At 39.3% G+C, this 25,163-nt stretch overlaps 2 protein-coding genes across 2 annotated transcripts in view; one reads left to right on the forward strand and one right to left on the reverse strand.

Annotated features, from left to right (window-relative positions):
• The first annotated feature begins 191 nt into the window (after positions 1-191).
• gca (grancalcin) lies at positions 192-10,676 on the forward strand. The gene is made up of 8 exons (XM_082525674.1): positions 192-360; positions 903-1,112; positions 3,484-3,553; positions 6,314-6,357; positions 6,538-6,685; positions 7,413-7,526; positions 7,733-7,791; positions 10,009-10,676. The coding sequence occupies exons 1-8, from the start codon at positions 337-339 to the stop codon at positions 10,033-10,035; spliced, it is 696 nt and encodes a 231-aa protein (XP_082381800.1). The 5' UTR covers positions 192-336; the 3' UTR covers positions 10,036-10,676.
• Positions 10,677-10,861: 185 nt separating this feature from the next.
• LOC309701454 (voltage-gated inwardly rectifying potassium channel KCNH7-like) overlaps positions 10,862-25,163 on the reverse strand; it is an 88,107-nt gene continuing 73,805 nt past the window's right edge. Inside the window, exons 13-16 of the mRNA XM_082525664.1 lie at positions 22,982-23,272; positions 21,697-21,856; positions 17,333-17,510; positions 10,862-15,851 (exon numbers count right to left, since the gene is read on the reverse strand). Coding sequence (XP_082381790.1) covers positions 15,576-15,851; positions 17,333-17,510; positions 21,697-21,856; positions 22,982-23,272 — 905 coding nt within the window. The 3' untranslated portion in view covers positions 10,862-15,575. The remainder of the gene's footprint in view (positions 15,852-17,332; positions 17,511-21,696; positions 21,857-22,981; positions 23,273-25,163) is intronic.

Below are 25,163 nucleotides of genomic sequence, written 5' to 3' on the forward strand. Positions count from 1 at the left end.
ATTCCTGAAATTATGAAAAATAAATAGTATATAGCGCTTCTTTATTACACGAGCAGAACCAAGGTTTCCACAGCACAACCTAGTGGTGAATGACAACATTGCAGGAGAGCAAAGCTAAGAGCATTTTGGCGGTCCTTTTAAAAATGCCCTGTGCTCTTCTGTCATTGGCTAGTTGCAATGTCTGTCAAGGCACTTCCGACAACTCTCGGCAGCTCGGATGTGATGCACTGCTCTTCTGACTTCGGAAGTTACAGCGTTGTTACAGTGTAGCTCGTATCAAATCACACTGACATTTTATAAGTATTAAACTTGTCAGAGGTCTTTCCTTTTCACCAAATGGCTTATCCAGGATACGGCGGAGTGAGTAAACTGTACTAAACACTGTTAAACGAGCTACAGTAGCTAGCAGGAGGGTTAGCTGTTGCTGGAGGCTCTTGCATATTTTACGTTAAGTTGTGACTGTAGAGGTGCTGCATTTGTTCCTGTACTCCTGTAGTAATTATTAATGTGGTAACTTTTTACCTACTGTAACTCAGGAGCTATATTGGCGTCCTCTGTTGATTGTAAATGAACTTTTATACCCCGAAAAAATGTCTTCCGGGATGAAAAATCTCTCAGTGCTCGCCTTCAGTCTCTCAGCTGTGTATATGAAAAAGGTTTTGGCATAGAGTAACCTATGAAATTACAGCAAGTACGATTATCGGTGCTAAAGACTTTCTTTATGTCTGTACACTGTATTTAAACAAGCACTGCAGAGTATTTGAAAATGTAGCGTATTGACAGCACTTTGTGTAGGGCACACAGGGCAACAGGTTATAATTGTTTTGTGGTATGAAACAAATCAGCACTCTGATCAGTGTTTTACATACCAGTACTAATCTTCTCTCTATTTTCTGTCTCAGTATGGGGGCCAAATGCCAGGCATGCCACCGCAAGGAATGCCAGGAGGGCCCATGAGAGGTCCCATGCCTGGGAACATGGGGGGTCCGATGGGAGGTGGGCCACCTCAAGGAGGATATGGACAGTATGGAAGCTATCCAGGAACATTTGGTGCCCAACCCCCACCTGCAAATGACCCAATGTGGGGATACTTTACAGCCATAGCAGGCCAGGTGAGTTTGGATGCATGCAGAAACATGTCAGTCATAGTCTTTAAGAAAGTCACATTTTCCCAGCAGCTTTGATTTCATTTTCATATTTCAGATCAAAAACGAGACAGGCTCTGTCTGCAGATGTTCAATATGTCATAAGTGTCAGGAGCTCAGATGAAGCAGTAAAGGAGCTCTGACTTAACTTGAGTTCCCTCTGTCATCAATGCATAGATAATGCACAAAATCTTGGCTGCTGGCCTCCAGTTCGAAACGGTGTGAGCACAAAGTTTTACTTGATAGTGTGTGCACTCAGCTGAGAGGTTGTGGCTTGCTGAGACGAGAGCAGAAAGTTGTTTAGTTTTCAAGAAAAAACTGCATTAGAAACATTACAAAACAGCAGTGTACATGCACTTGCACAATGATGTTTGCAGTTATTGCACTCAAACTATTTTTGTTTAGTGGTTTTTATTCCGGGGTATTATTTCCTGTGGGATGAAACTGTTTTTAAACCTACTGGTTCTCATCTTCAGAGACTTGACACAGCTGCCTGAGGCCGACAGGTCGAACATTCTCTAATATCTGTTGATCTGTGGTCATTATATTTTTCATATTTGTCGCATACTGTAGTCTACCAAAATCTCATGGTTAAACGAGTTTTATTTAAAGTATCAAGGTTAACGGTGGATTATTTTAATTGAACTTTTTTTTTTCATCTTCACTTACACTACCGTCTGTCACATCTTCTTCCTTTCTTTACTTTCTGCTACACAGACAAGATCCTCTGCAAGAATGAATCATGTAGGACTAATATTAGTCTCTTAACCTGCCTACATACCATTTTCAACCTTTTTGGTGCTAAGGCATATCAGAGGTCAAATGTAAAGTTTTGATAATTATTAAAGTTTAAATAAGTGTCCAAACAGGCAGAGAGAGAACATGAAAACTATACAGAAAGACCCCAGTTATGGTTTGAACTGTCTTGCTATGCAGTGACAGAGCAAACCTCTACATCACCATGCCACCCTGCATAAGTGGTTGAAGAAATAAGTCACAGATAGTTAATAATTCGGAGAGTCAACTCTTACATGTCACCTCATTCACTCCTTCAAGCAATTCTAGTCAAAATCTGTTAGTATCACCCTGTCTTTCTCTGGTATCCCAGTCAGTGTTTGTTATAAGCTAATGTATGCTGCAAGGCTTAAAGAGTGAGTGCCAGTAGAGTTTGTACTGGTCTATAAACCTTCCATCCGTTATGGATGCAAAATAGAAGTAAATGCACAAAATAATCAAACTATTGGTAGCATTCATTTAAACTCGTTGGTTTCCTGGCACAGGCTCGGGTCTTATGTATAGTTTTTTCAATAGTGTTGAGTTTGGGTGTTTGGGAAGGCCATTCCAGAAGCTCAATGTTAGGCAGCTTTATCTCTTACAGAGCCAACTTTGTTGTGTGTTTGGGGTGATTGTCCTGTTTAAACACCTAATTGTGTCCAAGTTTCAACTGTTTAGCTGTTGATTTGAGGTGATGTTGAAGAATTTGGAGGTAGCTCTGACAGATCTAGAGGAGGTCTGTGTGGATGAGTGGGCCAAATCCCTGTTGCAGTGTGTGCAAACCTGGTCAAGAACTACAGGAAACGTTTGACCTCTGTAATTGCAAATAAAGGCTTCTGTACCAAATATTAACACTGATTTTCTCAGGTGTTCAAATACTTATGTGCACCAGTGCAATACAAATAAATTCTTTAAAAATCATACAATGTGATTTCCTGATTTTTTTTTTTTTTTAAATGCTGTCTCTCACACCGGGGAATGCACCTACAATGTGAATTTCAGACCCCTCCATGATTTCTAAGAGGGAGAACTTGCAAAATTGCAGAGTGTTCAAATACTTATGTTCCTCACTGTATACAGCATAAAGAATGAGCATCATGGTACAACCATCATGCTTGACAGTTGATAGTGTTAGGTTTGAAGTCTCACCTTTACATTTCTTGTCATTGTGGCCTAATAGTGCAGTCTTTGTTTTGTGAAGGATCAGGATCACTTATATTGGAATCTGCATCTGTTTAGAAATGGAAAGGTCCAAGATAAAGCTGAGACCTTTCCAACTTTTGTAAATCAACAATTCTTCTTAGGTCTTCACTGAGTTTCATGCACTTTCCTATTCTTTTAGGTATTGGTTAATCCAATGAGGACTGCCAATTTTTTTTTTTTTTTAAACGGTGAAATAAATTATTTTTTAAAATAAATCTGGTGGGAAAGAGAAATTACCAGTTGTAATTAATAGGCCTTGGCTTTGTCACATTAGGAAACCATCCAATTCCTAATGCAGAACCATCCGCACCACTTCTTACAATTTTAAGTGAAAAAATATGTGACTTCCTGCTCTGTACAGGACGGCGAGATTGATGCAGAGGAACTCCAGAGATGTCTGACTCAAGCTGGTTTTACTGGCAGCTACAGTCGTAAGTTTACTGCTTTCTCTTTAACTAAAGAGGTCGATGCTTGAATTATGCTTTTACACAATTTCTGTTTTAATTTTGAAGGGCAGTTTATATCTCCAATATCGAGCTAAAAGTTCCAGCTAAGTGGGCCCTTTAAATATTTGTTACTGAGAGCAATTTTTACTGAGAAACTGAGGAATTTTCACTGTCACAGCTTGGATTTTATAAATGTACACTTTTTTTGTGAAGTCTTGTTTGTGGACTGTTCACTGCATATCATTAATACGCACCTATGTTTATGTGTATTTAAAAGGGACAGATTAATTAGCAATTAATATGCCAGGTCTTTCCTGGCAGGTTGATGACATATAAAATTAATCAACAAAAGCAAACATTCAGACACATGTGAGCAATAAGTATGAGCAAAAAGGACAAAAACACGTAGGCGACTTTCCGTGAGATTACTTCACATCATGAAACCTGCTGAATTAACCAACAGTAATAACTTTCTAAAGCCGTCCTCTGGCCCGCCCCCTTAGGGCAGCTCTCACATGTTTATACATGTAGTTCCACACAGTGCTGAGCTCGAAGAGAGAAGTGAAAGGTTCAAACAATTATTGAAACACCCCAGAGTTAAGAGGAAGGATGAGGTTAACACACGTTGCAAGAATGTAATTGCGCATGTGAAAGTTTGGTCATAAAAAATAAATTTTTACAGAAAAGTCACATTTATGAAAACCTTCTGTTGGCTCTAATATTTGACTTAGAAGATGCTGAAGCTGTACAGTTCTACCATTTTTGGAGTATGGCGTGTTGCATTTGATCTTCATAGCCACTGGTCTATTGCTCACTGGATGGTTGACTGTCTATTATAAAGAAGGTAGTGAATGACAGATGAGTGATTTTGGACACAGCTACTGTATCTGTAGTGATTGGTTAACAGGTTTAAAATAGTGATTCAGTAAGTAAATTATCTGCAGCAGTTTTTGTTGTGAGCTAACAAGTAATCTATATCACCACCTAGGGCTGCTCAATTAATCGAATTTTAATCACGATTACGATCTGGGCTTTTAATGATCATTAAAAATGACTGAGCCGATTATTAGCCCCTCCCTTGTGCTTTACTCTGGCGCTGCTCCGTGTGGCAAATCGAGCGCACCTCTCTGCATTTCGAACAGGCGTCACAACAATTAAGAGGACCCGAGGGAAGCTCGGAAAGCTCGGAAAGCTAAGCAGAAGTTATTTGGAGAGGAGAGTGACTGCCGTTGGTTGAAAAGAGAAGTAAAAAAAACCCAAAAACTTCAGTGGTGTGGAAACATTATGGGTTCGCGGAGTCAGACGTGGATCAAGTAGACATAGTGTGTAAACGTTGCTACAGCGTCGTAGCTGCACCACAGAGCAACACTGCAAAGTTCACTAAACATAGATGTTTACATTTTTCATTTATTTTTTATATTGCAAACATTTGCACTGTTATCAGTATTTGCACACTATTTTATATTATTTTTTAAAGTCATTATTCAATACGTTGTTATTGTTAACCCTTTAAAGCCGGTCAGAGCAGCACGCTCTGTTTTGTGTAACTATTTTTAAATCCCTGTAGAACCTGAACCGCGTAAGCTAGCGCAATAATTTTTTTGCATATGAAACTTAAATCTTATGCCATCAGCTTGTCCTAAGTCACGGTTTCCTTCCACATATAGCTTTGCAAAAATTGCATAAAAAGCGCTTGCAGGAACAAAAACATAATATTCCAGAAACACGCTTTGCCAATCCGATCAGCTGTTCGTAACACTTCCCACAATGAAAAAGATGTCAACGCGAACTATCGCATGTCCGCCATTTCCTGTCCGAAACCGGAAGTGACGTCATTTTCACGGAAAATGTCGTTTTTTTACTTGTAGGCCTTAAAAGCCTATACTGGTGTTTTTATAAGTCATGTTTGACTTTTCTGAATAGTTTCTGGGATGCTTAGAACTCGAATTGCACTGCTGGAAATAGTTTATTTTGATGCACATGCTGTTTTCTTTGCAAATTTGCATCATAGGATTGTTTTTTTTTTTTGTTTTTCCTGCAGTATATAAAAATTGCTGTATCTCCAAAATAAAACTATGAAGACACTTAAACTAAATTTCCTGTTGTTGTAAACTATTTTTTGCAACTTTTTTGTATTTAAAGTTTTGAGGGATAAACCTCTTACATTTCTCCAAGTAGAAATATATGTAAAAAAAACAAAACAAAAACGATTTTCAATTTTTTTGTAGTTTATTGCACTTTTTTGCAATTAATGTAATTACTATGGACTTAATGCATACATATTATTAAAATATGGGCTATAACAGTATAGCAACTTGAAATGCTCCCACAAATGGCACTACAACATGTAAAAAAATAATATAAGCTCTGGCGGACTTGGTTCTATAGTAGGTCTTAAAGGGTTAAATAAATATCGTCAAATAATCGAGATCTCAATTTCAGTGAAAATAATCGTGATTATCATTTTTGCCATAATCGAGCAGCCCTATCACCACCAGCTTTTTCACAAGAGCAAATACTAGTTTAGAGCTTTATTGAGAAACCTTGTAGGAGTCATACGATTTGGAGTCACATGGAACTTCCTTTAGGAGCTTCCTAAATCCAGACCTTATCTTGGGATGCTTTGAGTATGGTATTAGCTCTGAAAGTTGCTTTCAACCACCAGGCAGTACTTTTGTGTTATCTTTAAAATGAAAATAAAAATGTTGCCTCAAGTAATTTCTAACATGTGTATTATCTTTACAGCCTTCAGCCTGGACACATGCAGGATCATGATTGCAATGCTAGATGTATCCTTTTTTGTACAGTATCTTTGGTCTAAGTAGCTGCAATATGCTGCTCGTCATATCCTAATCAAACTTTTCAGGTGAAATTCCTCAGGTTTATAGCAGGCGTGACTCAACCTTTGCTTTGTTATAGCAATTACTGTCCTCATATCTGCGCTTAAATCTTAACCAACCTGTCACCAGAGAGACTTGACAGGCAAGATGGGTTTCAATGAGTTTAAGGAGCTGTTTTCAGCTCTCAACGGCTGGAAGCAGAACTTCATGATGTTTGACCGGGATCGAAGTGGAACTGTAGAACCTCACGAGATGACTCAGGCTATCAACGCCATGGGTGAGAGTCCTAACATTTCAGCATCAGATACTTAATGGCTAATATCATCTTTAATTTAGTGACACTTAATTAGACCTAATAATATGTGACTGGTTTTTACTGGAGTTACCACTTGGCCCTCACAGTGAGAAGGTTCTGGGCTCCAGCCTTCAGGCTTCTCTGCTTGGAGTCTGCATGTTCTCCCTGTGCCAGTGTAGGTTTATCTGGGTACTCCGACTTCCTTGGGCAGTGCAAAGACAGGCATGTAAGGTTAATTTGCGTTTCTAAATTGGCCATATTTATGAATGTAAAGTGGATAAAGCTTTTAAACTGTATAGAATAAAGTACATTCAGTATGACTTATAAAGCCACAGAATAATGCTATAAACAGACGATTCCATAACAGCAGGCCTTAATCTTGAGTCACAGTACTACGAAATGCTGGTGATAATGGTTTTCATCATTATTAAATCTTTCAATTATTGTAAAAAAAATCTATTTATCTATACCTATCTATCTGTCTATGAAGTGCTTTGCAGCTTTCTTGCAAAAGACAGCAGTGAAGCACTTGCTTCCACTATGATGAAAGAATAAAATATTGAACTTTATTTTGCTCATAGGAGTGTTCTTTTGATTTCAAATCTAGTAAATTATTTCACAGTGACACAACTTTTGACCAGCAGATTGACAGGAATGATGAGCCTGATATTGTCGCCCCCCCCCCCCCCCCTTTTTTTTTTTTTTTAAGGCTACCGCATCAGTCCACAGGCCCTGAATGCTATTCTCAAGCGATACAACAAAGGGGGCAGGGTCTTCTTCGATGACTATGTGGCCTGCTGTGTGAAACTCCGAGCTCTCACAGGTATGAGAAGACAGACATGGTCTGACATGTTCAGTGATCAGCCATTGCAAACGCAGACATGGCTTTCATTTCACCTGTATTCCCCTGCTGTTCGCTGTAGTGTGCTGCAATGTTCTACTTTGCTCCATCCTTACGTCTGAGTCACGAAGCAGCAAGAAATTAGTTTTATTGAAATCATGACCCTGATCTTACTCTGCCTGTTACAGACAACTTCAGGCAGAGAGATGTCATGCAGCAGGGATCTGTCACCTTCCAATATGATGATGTAAGTATTTTTTATGTCCGGTGTTCCAATTTAGCTCTGCCCGAATCTGCTCAGATCACCTGGTTGCTGTGTTTGTGGTGTTCCAAACACCTGTGTTACCCATGCAGGAAAAAAAAGATTTCTCCAGTCTTACTCTATTTTATTTTATTTTATTTATTTATTTTCCTGTCCTAATCCCCAGTCATGGCCATATCACAGTCCAAGTTAAGCCCTTTGCAGACATGAATAGGCAGGATTTGGCCAGCATTATAGACATTTTTCATCGGTTGTGAGTTTGGTGCACTATTCTTACATCAGCACAACGTAAACTTAACAGTAGAAAGTTACAAGGTTAAAGATCGATTTAAACTAGGGCTGCTCGATTATGGCAAAAATGATAATCACGATTATTTTCACTGAAATTGAGATCTCGATTATTTGACGATATTAATTTAACCCTTTAAGACCTACCATAGAACCAAGTCCGCCAGAGCTTATATTATTATTATTTTTTTTTTTTTAAATTTATTTATTTTTACATGTTGTAGTGCCATTTTTGGGAGCATTTCAAGTTGCTATACATCAATACAACTGTTATAGCCCATATTTTAATAATATGTATGCATTAAGTCCATAGTAATTACATTAATTACAAAAAAAGTGCAATAAACTACAAAAAAATTGAAAATCGTTTTTGTCATTACATATATTTCTACTTGGGGAAATTTAAGAGTTTTATCCCTCAAAACTTTAAATACAAAAAAGTTGCAAAAAATAGTTTCCCACCACAGTAAATTTATTTTGAGTGTTTTCATAGTTTTATTTTGGAGATACAGCAATTTTTATATACTGCAGGAAAAACAAAAAACAATCCTATGATGCAAATTTGCAAAGAAAACAGCATGTGCATCAAAATAAACTATTTCCAGCTGTGCAATTCGAGTTCTAAGCATCCCAGAAACTTCAGAAAAGTCAAACATGACTTATAAAAACACCAGTATAGGCTTTTAAGGCCTACAAGTAAAAAAACGTCATTTTCATGGAAAATGACGTTTTTTCCCTTCCGGTTTCGGACAGGAAATGGCGGACATGCGATAGTTCGCGTTGACATCTTTTTCATTGTGGGAAGTGTTACGAACAGCTGATCGGATTGGCAAAGCGTGTTTCTGGAATATTATGTTTTTGTTCCTGCAAGCGCTTTTTATGCAATTTTTGCAAAGCTTTATGTGGAAGGAAACCGTGACTTAGGACAAGCTGATGGCATAAGATGTAAGTACAACTCCTCCGGTTTCATATGCAAAACAAATTATTGCGCTAGCTTACACGTTTCAGGTTCTACAGGGATTTAAAGGGTTAACAATAACAACGTATTGAACAATGACTTTAAAAAATAATATAAAATAGTGTGCAAATACTGATAACAGTGCAAATGTTTGCAATATAAAAAATAAATGAAAAATGTAAACATCTACGTTTAGTGAACTTTGCAGTGTTGCTCTGTGGCGCAGCTACGACACTGTAGCAAAGTTTACACACTATGTCTACTTGATCCACGTCAAGTAGAACCCATAATGTTTCCACACCACTGAAGTTTTTTTTTTTACCTCTCTTTTCAACCAACGGCAGTCACTCTCCTCCCCAAATAACTTCTGCTTAGCTTTCCGAGCTTCCCTTGGGTCTTCTTAATTGTTGTGACAGGTGTTGGAAATGCAGAGAGGTGCGCTTGATTTGCCACACGGAGCAGCGCGAGAGTAAAGCACGAGGGAGGGGCTAATAATCGGCTCAGTCATTTTTAATGATCGTTGAAAGCCCAGATCGTAATCGTGATTAAAATTCGATTAATTGAGCAGCCCTAACTTAAACCTGATCTCACTATATCTGACTTGCTTTTTCATATGCACTTCTTTCAAGCAATGTGTAGAAAACTTAAGAACTACAGTGATAGTCCCCTCCTCACCTATACCCTTTATCGCTCTGGAGCTTTTCCGTTGCACTGACAGGGCTCCGAGAAACTATCATAGAGGTTTTGTCCTTGCACACCTGTACACCCACGGTGTGAAATGTTCTCAGCATGACAAACAAAAGCACGCTGTGCAGAGGGCCCAGGACGTGTTTGCAAGCTGTGGGATCCTGCAGCAGTTGGGGGTTTGCTAGCATCTTGCTGTAGCTTTAAAAAGCATTTCCTGTTGAGTTGTTGTGGATGACCACATTTACCACTCTTCCCCCTCTTGTTGACAGTTTATCCTGTGCACAATGGCCATCTAAGTGCTGTCGTCTGTCCCAATCCACGAGGGCAAGCTGTTTGTGTGCCAATCAGAACCTAATTCTGGATTATTGTCTCACGGGAATGCAAGGGAAGGCCAGTATACTAAGACTGTGCAGCAACAGAAAATTCACCCACTGCTTGTAATGCTTACTATAATGCATTAATTGTGTATTTTACACAGGGATGTGCTGAAGATGTACACACATATTATAAATCAGCATTGAAGGGCAATATTTTAAAGCCTGTAATAGAAATGTTTGTCTTTCAAAATAAGGGCACAAATATTATAATCTTTTAAGTTTATTAAAAAAAATGTAATCTCATAAAATCTGCATGTAGTGGCTTTAAAGGGCTTCATCATAAACACCTTTTTGGATTTGGACTTCAAAAATAAATTTTTTATTTAGGATGATTTCCAAGAGATTTTATTCAATAACCAAACACCTGTTTTAACAGAAATTGTAAGATATGCTAACAACGTATCGCTGTTAAAAAGATGCTCTGATGTGCCATTAGACTTTCTGAATGTACGCTCCAAACACCTTTTGTTGGACTTACAGGAAGTGCATCACGAGTCACGATTGATTGTTGTTACAAAGAACATGTTCATTTGCTTTTTATATTAAATGTTTGACAGTAATGGATTTTGTCAGCTGCTGTTTTCTCATTTCCCCAATCTGATGTATACCTCTGTTTTATACAATTTACAAAACCAGATGCATATAAATTTAATTTACCAAGCAGTCAGTGATGACTGTGTGTTGGAAAAGTAGAGTGAGATCTGCAGTCTGTTCAAAAATGTTCATGTGTTTGAGATTTTCCAGCTGGGAATGTTTCAGCTTTTCCCTTTCGTCCATTGACAGCATTTTTGGAAAATCAGAATAACGACTTTTAATCAGCAAGCATTCTGTTTATTTATTTATACAACTGCGAATCCCCGCCCCCCAAGTCTATTTACACAATACACTTTATTTCTTTAAATATAGTTAACAGAAACATTCAAATTAGCTGTTAAGTGTTGCATTGTATAAAATACAGTGGCAAACATTTAAAAAAAATGCATAAAAACAATTGTGAACAGCACTAGATTTAAAAAGTGACATATCAAGTACAGCAAGTTTTCTAATCTCTGTGCAAAAGTCTGCAAATCCCAAGAAAGTTCATTAGATGCCTCTTCAGGTGTTGGACATGTCAAGTTTTGTTCTACACATGTGCTTGAGAAAGAAAGCTTATCCAAAAAAAGCAGGAAACATTTGTATCGTCCTGTAAAGATCTTTAATCTCACCCATGTTAATTGTGTATTATCTCACCACTTGGTTCTTCTGGAAGGATAAATCTGATTTCATCATTTCTCTCATATCTCACCAAGTTTTTGATCACGTCTACATGTATTATTGAGTGGTTTGGAGTCAAAGGATCAAATGCAAGCCAGGCTCTCTTCAGAGAACAGCGAAGTTCTGGGTTTGAACTTGCTTGTTTCAACATACCAAATGATCAGAGAGAAAGGTCCAAGTAAAAACTGGGGGGAAAAAAATCATCAAATCAATGTGCAAAAAATCAAGACAAACTCTGTGCAACACATCGCCTTCAGTGTTGCCCATCTCTTCTTGCTACATTGAGAGGCTACGCATGACATTAATCATCATCATCGTCCCAGCAGTAGTCCACAGCATTCCAACCGAGAGCAGGGCTTTTGGAAACAAACAAGGTACATAGAAAAATAATGGCAAATTAATACTTTGTTTTAGAAAAATAGATGTAACTGTTATTTCCAAGTCTCTGCGGATGAGTCGTGTGCTGTAATTACAGATCAATACGTGTCACGCAGACCTTTTTATAATTGTTTCAAGTGCAGTCTCCATGCAATACACGAGCTTGTGCTGGACTTTATGTAGTTGGAAAACTAAAAGGACTAATTCTCATAATGCAGTCTAATCTAAAATGGTTTGGTACATTTACATTTGTGGATAAGCAGATTTTTGGTGTGTCGGACTGATGTTTGTAAAGGCTAGAGCAGGCGAATAAAGCTAAGGCCGTTTGGAGGCTGAGCTCTGTCCTCAGCATAAAATACATGAAATAAACCTTGTTTAAGATGATTGTTTAATCATCATGCTTTGTTAACGTTCACATAGGCAATGTTATTTTAGGAGTATAATGGAAGACGTAAAGCATGCAACTGAATGAAACTAGCCTCCAGCAGTTCCTTCCAGCTTTCAAGAGAATTTGGGACGCTGGTTCCTGTCAAGCAGTCTCATTCTCAAACACTTGAAGGACTTTTATGTCAAGGAAATCAGTTTAGGAGTTTTAATTATTTCTAAAACATTTATTTTCTGTGACAAAATGACAAATGGAGCTCTTCGTTTGAAAGAATAATACCAAGTTAAGATGAATTTGAATAGGTGTAAACGCAAAGTTCACTTTATCTGATGTATCCAGATACAGATAATTCATAAGAAATCATGTATGTGTGCACAAAAACTGAAATGTGTACACATATTCTCACATATTCTTTTCTTCTTGTATGAACCGGGCATGTGTATTAGGAAAATTACCTTCTTAAACCATGAATGGATTTAGCCGATCCTATCACTGATCTTTTGTATACAAAAACTCTGGATCTTGTGTGAAACACTCACTTGTGGGAACTGTGTTCTGTTGGTCTCAGTTCTACAATCACATACAGATCAGCAGAAGCTAGAGCTCTGTATGTGTAAAGCAAAGGGCAGCAGGTGCAAGGGTTAAAAAAAAAAAGAAGAATACCAAGGCATCAATAAGGTCCTCCAATAAGCCCCATCCTTATGTATAACCACTACACACTATTATTGTTATTTATAGCTCCCACATCAAAAGCATTTACCAGATTTAGTGTTGCTCAGTCACGCTAGAGTGTAAATAGGGCAACAACCTTGGTTGCCCTGTGATTGCACTGAATCGTGAAGCACCTTCAAGCTTCAAATAGGGCAGCGACCCATCTCCAAACAGGAAATGTGGACTGATCCTCTCACACAAATTGGCAAAGGTTTGCATATAATTGCTAAGTTAGGAATAAAGTCAGACTACAAACATGTTGCAATGAGGCAACGTGTCAATATGAGCAACTCTCCTGTGATGAGTCTCTGCAACAGCCCACTCGACTCAACTGGTTGCTGCTAGTTGTATACTGATTATATTCCTGTATCAGAGCCTGTCATTTTGCAGTTATTCTGCTATATTGCAAAAACAATTTATGGAGGAATTTCTGTTTTAAAAACATAATGTTCTGGCTGGACTCTGAATCTACATAGCTAATGTGAATTTCTATTTACTTTCTGTGCAACAGATTAGCAGTTTTGACTAATTCCTCACAGATAACTGCAGTAGTGTTCCCAGACCTGGTCCTATCTTCGAAACAACTATTTCAGAGGCAATAAGATCCCAAGGTTGCAGTAATTTTGGTCACACCACAATCTCCACCCACTGTTTTCTACAGTGTGATAATAATTAAATAATAAGAAATTTAAGCTCCGGGACACTTTCTTTTGTTTTATTTCCATCACATTATTACTGATCTCCATGTCAGCAAGTCAAGCTTGACTTACTCTGAGAAAACCATGTGTACGCATGTTCTGAAGTGTGTTTGACTCATCCTTTGTCCAGCTTTTTCATGCATATTCATGGTTTATATATTTGGCTACTGGTAAAGTTAGATTTGTGTGTGTGTGTGTGTGTGTGTGTGTGTGTGCGTGTGTGTTTTTTATAAATGGACTAGCTTAATAAGCTACAGGAATTATTGTTGGTGAATTATCCTGAAAAGACTGGAAAAAACAATACATTTTGTAAACTTTCTGTCACAAACAGCCATCAAAGATTCATGCTGACTTTTGTCAGTGTCTCGTTGATCACTACCAAAATAGAATAGGACAAGCAGACAGTGAGCTGTGCTTCACACTGTAAACCATCACAGAAAAAAAACTTGTCCAAACAGCCTTGACATAAATGTCCTTCATGTTTTTGACTTCCTCAGGGTGTTAATCATCTTCATGTTGTGGTCTTAATTTTTGTTTGTTTCTAATAATTAAAGTGAGCTAAAATGTGTGAAGCTTTACATCAGGTTTGCTCTATACAAGTAAATTCATCCACAGCACAAACGCTATGTTCTTCAGCTCATAGATAATTATTTCCAGAATGTATTTAACTCTAGAAACATACCAGAAAATCCACTGTGGCTCCTCATCGTTACATCATTATTGCTTTCAAAGACTGACAAAGTTGTCATTGTGCTATGGGACATCAGAGCAGCCTCTACACACTCTAATATTACATCCTGTAATAGGGGCTGAATAACTGGTTTTTCATATGTCATGGCAATGTGGTGTACATTAGGCACGCTAAACATACAGACAGCTCTCCTTGCCAATATGCGACTGCACCAATTTATTTGGAGCTTGAAAGCTGTGGAGTGAAATATAAACTTAGCACAAAAAGTAAGGAAGTTTGTGTTTGGCTAATTGTATCAGTGATTGTTTATTTCCCCTTAAATGGTGCCACATTTGTAAGGAAAATGCATTTGTGGGTTGAGCAGCAAAGTTAAGTATGTGGTTGCTTGCCAAACAGCTTATTCTGTGACCAACACAACCACTTTGGCTGACTTGGGTCAAATGGTGGTTGTAAAATGGGACACCAGCGCACAGCACTGTGCTACCAAGCTGGTGACTAGGATGAGGAGGAGGTGGAAGGCGAGGCCCCTGTTTTATAATGAACAAATTGTCAATATTTCTTGTTTCTTCGCACTTCAGTCATTTAATTCAATAAACAACACCAAACAAGACAACAGATAAACTGGTTTGGCGTGTTTTTCATAGTTTCAACCCACTTGCTCAACACTGCTGCTCAACCCACAAATGCATTTTCCTTACAAATGTGGCACTATTTAAAGGGAAATAAACAAGCGTTCCAACAGTATAACATTTATTAGCAAGAAGGATTATTACAACAAAGAAATAATTGACCAAACACAAATTTCCATACTTTTTGTGCTAAGTTTAGAAATGCCTTGGAAAGAGTTTCAAGTAGCTTTGTTCCCTGTGAGGAGGGAAGAGTGGTGGAAAATGAGAGTGGAAAGCTACAGTCTGTGTGCAGTCTGTGAGCGTGCTGAGGCCACCCCTGAATGAATGGTGGTTTGCACTGTGTGTGAGGAACATGCAACAGAAGACAACATGAGAAAAAAAAAATCATGCATATCTTTTCGGAAGAGCACATTAGGTGCCTTGAGTTGCTGGCAGTGTTCTATTTCAACTATGTACATGGTAGATGATGACTTTACACGTGGAAGTAATATAGTGTATAAATACCTCTGTATAAATGGATTTTATACATCTAAATTGGAGCACAGGGCAGGGAGCACACGGAGGAGGGAGCTAGGGGGTTTTCTCAAAAGGAATGGAAGAAAGTCTACAGTTTCTTTTAACCTTTGCATATTTAGTCTCTTTCTTAAACCCTGAGTCAAGCTTTAGAAATAACCTTCAGTCATTGTCGAAGGGTTTGGAGTGGGGGGTAGGGGCTACATCCCTGGAAGCCCCGGGTCGGAGACTGGCCTGTGGAGTCCCAACATTCCTGAGCTGCTGGGGACATCTGGTAGAGAGGCTTGCCGGCTTGATGGGAAATTCAGTGGATGTTGGTGGTGCTGCTGCTCTGCTGAGTCTAGGATGTCTCTCTGCTCAGTGTTGGTGTTATTCTCAAGCAGTCCAGCTAAGTCCCCATTGGGATGAGTCTCTGCATGGAGAAGGACTGGGGAGGTTTCTTTGGATGTGTTCAGGGCTCTCTCTGAGCCGGGGCTCTGGGGATGGAACAGTACAGTGGAAATCCACAGAAATTAAAGAAAGACTACACACAGCAAACGACTTTCTATCACATGATATAAACCCCTGACAGCCGGTCAACGTAGGAGTGGTTTTTGGTAGTTCTTTCCAAGGCTTTATCTCACTTACTTTCTTATTAGTTTTAATAAATAATAAATAATAAAAATTTAATTTAATTTAAATTTTACTGTGAATTTTGTCCTTCCATATAGGTGCTCTCCTGCATTATTTCAACACTGCTTTCATAAATATCCACCTATAATACAAAACCTATAATAACAGGAGATGAAAAATTTTATTTGCTGTCCAGTAGCCTCTTTATTTATATGCCACTACTGCATGCCATTAACTTTTTCTACTCTCTGTGATTCGTTCTGTTTGTTGTCTTTCTGCTCCTGTTTTCTCTCTCTTGTTTTTTACGTCACCTGATGGCTGCCCTCTCCTGAACCTGGTCCTCCTGGGAGGTTTATCCTGCTTTTTTTTTTAAAAAAAAAAAAAAGGAATTCTTCCTCCCCACCATCACCAGTGCTTTGCTCATAGGACACACAAGGGCAAAATATGGCTTGAGGTTCAGAACTGGCACATGGAGCTTCCTAATCAGGCTCCTGATGTCCTAAAACTAAAAACTAAAAAACAAACAAAACAAAAACAAAAAACAGTTAGTAGATCTCATGGCGAATGACTGAAATGAGTCCATCCTGCTCGATTTAAACAAGAAAGTGCAATAGTGCAAAAAAGTCAATGTGGCCTTTTGAAAACAAACGCTTCTGATGCTCGTCACAGGAGATTGCTGGTTCATAAGGATAGTATTATTAATAAATCTTATAACATTTCAGGCTATTTACCTTCAAATGTAAAAGGACCGTGAACTGTGAACTGCTGCCACAAATAAATCAAACTGGATTTAATGGAATAAAAGATCAATATTTAATATTATTTTGAAGGGCAAGCTGCTCCAACTTTACAACAGCAGCACGCTGAGTGATGACGGGCAAAATCCACTGGTGTTCTCTGATTTGTGTAACGCAGAGCTCCATCACAGCTAACCAGTTTGCTCTACTATGCTCCAAAATAACTCCTAACTGATGTTTTCCTTGCTGACCTGTGATGGAGGGACCGTAACATGAACAGCAGGTTATGTACTGTGTAATCTTTCCTTTAAGTAAACATTAAGTAAATGTAGAGGAAATGACCCCTTTAAGCTCTTTTTGGTAAGGTAGTTGCTATTTGGTTTGACTTTTGGTAACTGTTATTTAATTATATAATAATTACAAAAAAAAACCCAAACAACACAAAAACTATGATTGGAATTCATCAACAAGAATCTTAAGATTATACAGATTTGAAATTTACCACAAAAACGGAGCCAAAGCTATTGTAAAACAGTGTGACAACCAGCTGAAAACCGTGGCAGTGTTAGGGAAAATCAGCGTTTCCACTCATTAAGCTTCTGCTGTACCTGCGGCTGGGATGGAGCAGGGCTCACATCGATGGCAGACACCAGCTGGATCCTGACGGCTGGCCTCTGGTACTCTGGGCTGGAGGTGACGGTGCTATAAGCTGGAGGACCGGCTGCTGTTTGCCTCTGAAGGAGCTGCAGGATAGCCTGGATGTCTGCAGTCATCTGGGACTCAAGTCTGATGGCCACAAAACATGAAATAAACTGAAAAGCAGCATGACAGTGGTTCCATTTTGGATGCTGTAGATCTTTGTGTTTCATTAGAGAAAACACATCTGAAGGAAATATATTAGCAGAACAAAAGTTCACTTCAACAAAGTAACAATGAGCCTTGATAGTTGATTGTTTACATCAGGGGAGGGGAACTCCAGGCCTCAAGGGCCTGTGTCCTGCAGGGTTTTAGATGTGTCCTTGATCCAGCCCAGCTGATTTAAATGGCGAAATTACCTCCTCAACATGTCTTGAAGTTCTCCAGAGGCCTGATAATGAACTAATCGCTTGATTCAGTTGTGTTGATCCAGGGTGATATCTAAAACCTGTGGGGACACCAGCTCTTGAGGCCTGGAGTTCCCCCATTTTTGATGCTCGACATCAGGGGTGTCAAACAAAATTAATAGGTAATTAGCAAGACTCTATAGAAAGTGGTAACCCCTAACTCTACCTAAGTAAATTTAAATAAATGTAAGTAAATGTAAATGTTTGGAAAAATGTACTTCTAAAAGCGTCTGGACTTCTTTAAGTTGCTTGAAGACGTTTCACCTCTCATCCGAGAAGCTTCTTCAGTTCTAAGGTCAAATGGTGGAGAGTCCCAGATATAAACCTAGTGGGAGTAACCCCCCACTGGGTTTAAATCTTCTTTCCAAGCTCCTTAGACTGCGATGACCTGGATGACTGAGAACCTTCACAGACGTACTTCTAAAAGTACTTTTATTGCGCCATGTTCATTCACTCATAAGCTGCTGTAACATGAATCAAATGGTTCTATAGAACTCTCAATCAAGACTGATTTCCATACTGATGACAAACAGGTGATGAGTTCCTGCTTGATAGTTCTGAGTACACCAGTCAAAAACTTTAATTAAATGAGATCCGAACAAATGAACAGCTCTTATTTCTAAGAGAAGTCTTCTGGTAATGGCTACTCGCTGTTGCTGTGACAGCAAGGAAGACCATTAAAGGTAATCATTACTACACAACATACGGTTACATTGTCACCTTGTTCTCTGAGCGAGAGACTATCTCTCCACTCTGTTACATATTTCATATGTGGGGGTTATACCCCATACATATGGAATATGTAACAGAGTGGAGAGATAGTCTTGATATGATAGAGAACTAAAGTACTCTTACTAAATCCCCAACGTCTGCAGTAATAGTATCAGTGTATCAGTAGTGCAGTTTACTACCAGGATTTTAAAAAATGTATTTGTGTAAATTTCAACTGTTTTGCAGAGTGTAAGTTATGCAGTGTGTGGACTGTTATACAATGAATATGCAGACAGAAAAAGCATACCACAGTATAGTGCAGTACCATGGATGGAACACTAGAGGGAGCTTTAAAGCTTCCTTCATATAGTAAGGACAATCAAGAGTTTCCCGGTAGTATGATCCTGCTCAAATGCAGAGCCTTCAGGAAGATGAGGAATTCTCAAAGGTGTGACCGAACACATATAGTGTGTGCATGTATTGATGCATTAAAGATTTCACCAGCAATAAATAAGGAAAGATAATTCAAATATTCTGAGTTGTGTGCTAAAGATATTCGCTAGTAAAAAGTCTAGTAATTCCCTCCAAAATGAAGTGGAAATGTGAAGTAGTAGATAATGAAGAAGTGCTCCCAGTGCTCAGTTCCCTCACTGTTGTGCCGATTTTGAACCTGATTCTGTGATATCTGCACTTGAAAGTATGAAATCCTCTATAAAAATGAACTGTTTTTCATTTCTCCTGGAGATTGCTGCATCACCTTATGCACCAAGTTACATCATGAGCCACAGGGTGTTAGGTGATGAATCACCTCTTTTCCCCCTGCTTACACACTCCTTTTCTGTCCTTCAGTACAAAATAAAGAGAGTCAGTAAACACAGCGAGCAAAACAGAAGCTTTCCAGTGCAGACTCAAGCACATTGGTACTTTGTCAGGTGAGTGGGGGTTTTTTCACCCAGAGGACAGAGTGGAAGTAAACACTTTGTCTCGGTTCTGCTGTGAGGGTAAATGAGGGTTGGTGGTGCGGTGGCCAAGCCTGCCCATCAACTGAATCAGCATAAATGGCTGAAAGGTATTCAGCAGTGATGAGACCAGAATTTCTACCGAGAGGCAGTGAGCAGAATATTGAAGAAACTCAAGTAGTTCCACCCTTCAATTCATTACTTCATGTGAGATTTGTGAGACAGTTGCTAACAAATGCCATCTCCTTCAATTGGCAACTTTACTGTGACTTCCACAAACCAAACCTCGTAGGATGACGTCGAAACCCTTGCAATTTGTCTGTATCTTTTGGCTCTGCGCTATAAATAGACAGTCGTTAACTGTCTTCCTCCCCCTCATCTGTATCAGTGCACCAGCCCAGAATCACACCAGCTGCTCACATGGTCCACTCTCTGCATTAACACAGCTGCAGTGGGTGTCTGGCCTAAAATGTGTATGCAAGTTTTAGCCAATTATAGGCAGAATTATGGGATTCACATGGCTAGCTCTCAAAGAAGCTGCTGAAAAATACAAAGCCTATTATAGAAAATTGAGTCAAACATGATCCCAGAGGTGTCTTTAGTAATCCAAAGGTTAAGTGCCTGAAAAATCCTGAAATAGCATTCCACTGATTTAGCTCCTGTAACATTGACTAGTGATGGTAAATCTGATTGGCCAGTAGTACTGACCAATAGATTAGTTTAAGTTTTAACCAAAACTGTTCAAAATGTGAAAAAAGCCTGAAAGTTTACATATTGGTGCTTTTTTCTTTGTTCCTTTATTTAAAAACAGGACATCCGTGATTTGGCAGTTGCTCCCCAGAAAAAGGATGTGTTATAGTTTTTATGGGATTAACTGAGAAAGCTAGCTTTCTGGTATAAAAATGAGCTATGAGTGGTTTCAACAATGCAAAAAAAGTAGAAGAGATCAAAATGCGTGGTCTACATAGGAAGAGAAATGGAGAAGGGGGTCAACTTGAAGGAAAAGTATGTGAATAATGTGACCGTGAAGAGGGTTGCAGACAGAATCATGAGTTTGAACCCAGAAATTTAAGGGGTGATGCTGAATGTTGTCAGTGTCACAGATTGAATATGTCAGTTAGAAGAAGGAATTCTAGAGTAAGTTGGATGAAGCAGTAGAGACTGTTCCCATGGGCGAAAGAGTGGTGATTGGAGTGGATGTCAATAGACATGTAGATGAAAGGAACAGAGGTGATGAGGGCATGCTGTATAGCTATAGTGAGAAATCGAGAAAGACAGATGGTAGTGGATTTTGTGAAATGGACAGAAATGGCTGTAAACACAAAGGGAGAAACATAGGGTGATCTAAGAATGAAGGAAGTTAAACACAGGTGGATTACATCTTATGCAGAAGGGGAATCCGAAAGAGAAGACTGCAAAGTTATGTCAGGGGAGAATGTCGCTAGTTAGCATCAGACGGTAGTCTATAGGAAATTACTGTATATTAAGAAGAGGAAGCAAGTACAAATAAAGCTGAGGATGAAAGAATCGTATGCACAGTTCAGGGAGAGAGACCTGCTCTGGTTTGTAGGGAAGTGTTACCGATGAGTGGGAAAGTACAGCTAAAGTACACCAAACAGCTGCCAAGAAGCTGTTTGGTGTACTTGGTGGGGAAATGGAGAAGTGCAGGAATGTATTCAAAGAAATAGGTTAGCTAAGAATAAGTTGAGTAGTCAGAGAGTTGAAGAATGGAGACAGAAGGCTTGCAGTGACTTCTATGTGATCCTAGGCACTAATGAAGGCGAAAAGGACTTTTACTGACTGGCTAGGCAGAGCGCTTGAGTTGGAAAGGATGTGCAGCATATTTGGGTGATTAATGATAAATGAAATGAAAAATGAAAAAAAAAATACTTATGCTATATATACTTATATATGTAGATAGTAACGTGTTTAGGACTGACATCATGTTCCATTCTGCTCAGCAGACTTTTGCAGGGACGTTCAGCTTCAGCTCCAGCATTGACTGATAAACTGGTCTTTTCCTGCTGCTGTTGCTATATCGCATTTAGAAATTCACTATTGAGTTTAGCCGCTAAAGTTGCCTGAAGTCTCTGTATCAACGTAATCCTGAGTGTTGACGATACAAAGAGCATTTGCAGTCTTTTGGTTTGACATGACCAACAAGCTGTTTCAAAACCCTTCCCCTTTGCCCTTGCGCACCTGTTGAGGTGCTGCTGCAGCAAGTCTAGACGTTGCTCCACCTCTCCATAGGTGAGCTCTGTGTCACTGTCATCCTCCCTGGCTGGTGTTTCCTGGCAGTGAGCCGACTCCTCCGCAGCCTCACCGGGATGCTGACGCACCCACTCGTCAGGGTGGAGCTCTGGAGGGAAAGACATGCAAGCAGAGATGAATACGCATACACACGCGTGCACAAGAAACGATCTGTGTTATTAGAATGGTTTCTCAGGGAAAGCACTGTATGTGCTGTGCCCTCTCATCATTTAGCTTTACTGAGCTCCGAGCAGCTTACCACCTTCTGATTCCTGACATTTACACTGGAGAGGAAAACACCCATCTGACCCCAGCTTGCATCACAACCTCAGTGGGATTTTCCTGCCTCTCTTTTGGGTTTCTGCTAGAGATTAAATTGACATTTCCTGTGCATTTCTCTCGCCAGTTTGTAAGAATCAATATCACTCTGCTCTCCAGAACAAATCCTCTTACAGCTGTAACATCTGAATTGTGGGATATTATCAAACCAACACACTGACACAGATTTCCCACGTCAGTGTGGAATCCTGCTGAGTTTGACTTACAGTTAAAATTCAGGAGCGCCCTGTGCGTGTGTTTATACTAAACCAATTTATGGAGGATTTAAGGTGACTGCAGCTGACTACTGAGAGTGCAGATCAAATGAAGTCAGATGCAGCTGTTTATGTGGAAGCTGCATCTGCATCGGAATGCATAGGAGGATTCTGTATCGGTTTGCTGCGCGTTTACAGCCGGTACAGTCCTATTAACAACATTCACATTACCAACATGTTTCCAACAGATCCTTCAGTTTGGCCCGAACCTACAGTCACAAGGGGTGTCCCGAGCCAAGTGCTGGATAAAATCCTCTAACATTTTATTACTGAGTTGGTTTTAGGTTTCAACATGACACATAATCCTTTTTGGGATTTTTAATAGATGTGACAATCCTCCCCTCAGGCTTTTTTAACTGGGGTTTTTTGAATTCTTGAAAATGAACTTCTAAGTTAATTACTTATTCTGGTGACAACCTTTACAGGGAAAAAACCCCCAGATTTACAGGAAACTGTGTATTTGAACAATGTCAGTAATTTCCCAGATGTTTCTTTAGTGTTTTATCCACTTGGTTTTTGTTAGAAAAAAACATTTATTTGAATGACAGGAAAGAAATAAAGACTAATCTCTTGTTACTTGATGGAGAGATAAAAAAAACCTCTTCATTTGTAGGAACAAATACATCTGACATCTCTGTCACCTTTGTATTCCTGGTTCTGTGCGTTGTCTCCAGCCTGTGTACTGGAAGCACTGTTCAACCCAAGGCCCAGGGCGTGGTCCCTTACCACCGGGTAGCCCAGCACACCAGAACACAAGGGCCTCTGCTCCTCTTCCTCCTCCCTGCCTTCCTCTTCCTCCTCATCCTCATCATCCTCTCCCTCCTCAGCAGACTCTCTCCTCTTCTCAGCTGCCGAGGAAGCATAGATCTGCCTCGTCTGCTTTGTGTTGCAGTAGGTGACTGCAGTCTCCTTGTTGTCCTGGTTGTGGGAGCCTACGGGCACAAAGTGCAGTCAGGAAACCTGCTGGGGGAACACTGACTTCCTCTGGGGATGTGGGGGTTGCCTTTGTTATCTGACAACAGTAGCACGTGTCTTGCTTTGGGATTAAAGTGAGGACAAACAATGTTAAAGCACAATCTAGCCTGTTAATGTTGTGCATTATATCATAATATGTTCCAAATGTGTGTTTACAAGGCAAGCTTGTTCAGCAGTAATGAATAGTGAACATGAGCTTTTCATTCCAAACTGAAGTGAGGTCTAAATCTTCACACCTGATGGATGTAGGCAAGATATGCCAGCTGCTAGACTGTGAAATGGACCATTAGCTACTTTCTCTGTCCCTACTTGTGTTATACTGTGAGATGGTGACACCAGTGACAGAGGACTCGTAACCATGGTGACCAATTAGATTAAATTAAAGATATTCCACTTCACGTACGAAGTACTGAATGATGATGAAGCATTATATTTTTAAAATCTCTTAGTATCAACTGTTGACAGAAGAGCTCTTCACTCTCATACTGCAGACTTGTTTGTGTATTTTATTTTACAGTCGACTAGGAGGCAGCGCCTTCAGCTACTGGATCTCTTTTCTGTGAAACTAGCTCCCAGTTTGGATTTAAGAGACAGACATGCTCCCTACTTTTCATATTAAGCTTTAAACTCTTCTTTTTCCTACAGGTTATGAGTAAGTCTATGGGCTCAAAATGAGGTCATAAATATTTTGTACTTGTAAATCAGGATTTGTATGTGTAAAAAAAATTTGTGTGTGTGTAAAAAAGATTTGTATGTGTAAAAAAGATTTGTGTGTGGACTTAGCCAAAAAAAACCCTGCAAGTTACAAGTACGAATTTTGACCCTATTTTTCTTCCTTTCATCTGATTGGTCAATGTCATGTCAATCACAAATGTAACAATCCAATCAGAGAACAGATGGGTTTGGCTGTCTGAGGGGTGCTTTTTTTGAACTGCAGGTCTTTGAAGGGAATAAATGCCCTTTTACATGCCAACCCAGAGTTTTCCTTCATCACCACGAAGGAAAACAGTCTGTGGTCGTCTGAGTTTGGTGATTTTTGTGTCACAGGTCTACGTGTTTAATATAGGGACTTCTCTGATTGGATTGTTACATTTGTGATTGACATGACATTGACCAATCAGATGAAAGGAAGAAAAATAGGGTCAAAATTCGTACTTGTAACTTGCAGGGTTTTTTTGGCTAAGTCCACACACAAATCTTTTTTACACATACAAATCTTTTTTACACACACACAAATTTTTTTACACATACAAATCCTGATTTACAAGTACAAAACCGATTTACAAGTACAAAATATTTTTGACCACATTTTGAGCCCATATAAGTCTGGATCTGGATATCCAAACAAGTTATGCTACTATAGGCTCTGCTGGGAGATGCACTGAGCACTTATCTATTCTCACCTCCCCCCATTTTCCCCATTTGTTGTTTGTAGCCTCTCTGTGCTCTTCTTTCCACTCATCTCTTCCCCCTCACTCCAACCAGTCAACATATGGCTGCACCTCCCTGAGCCTGGTTCAGCCAGAGGCCTCTTCCTGTTAAAATGGTCTGTCAGATTGTTGAGGTTCTCTTTTTGTATGTTGTTGCCAGTGACAGTGACAAAAGATGGATTAATTAATGTAGTTTAATGAAATTGTTTAGACTTCTCTGTATTTTAAATTCTGTCATGCGTGAGCTTCAGAAAAGTACAAAACAAGTCCAGCTTGTCAGTGCCGAGCACTTTCACAATGCATTAACAGTGCCGCAGCAAATAGGAAGGTTCAGAGAATTGCTTTCAGTTTGTATGATTGAGCATGACTGCACAAAGAAACCTAATATAACCCAGCCTAACTGTAAGAAAACATTCTT

Source organism: Aulonocara stuartgranti, assembly GCF_965226115.1.
Source record: "Aulonocara stuartgranti genome assembly, chromosome: 23".
Classification (NCBI taxonomy): domain Eukaryota; kingdom Metazoa; phylum Chordata; class Actinopteri; order Cichliformes; family Cichlidae; genus Aulonocara; species Aulonocara stuartgranti.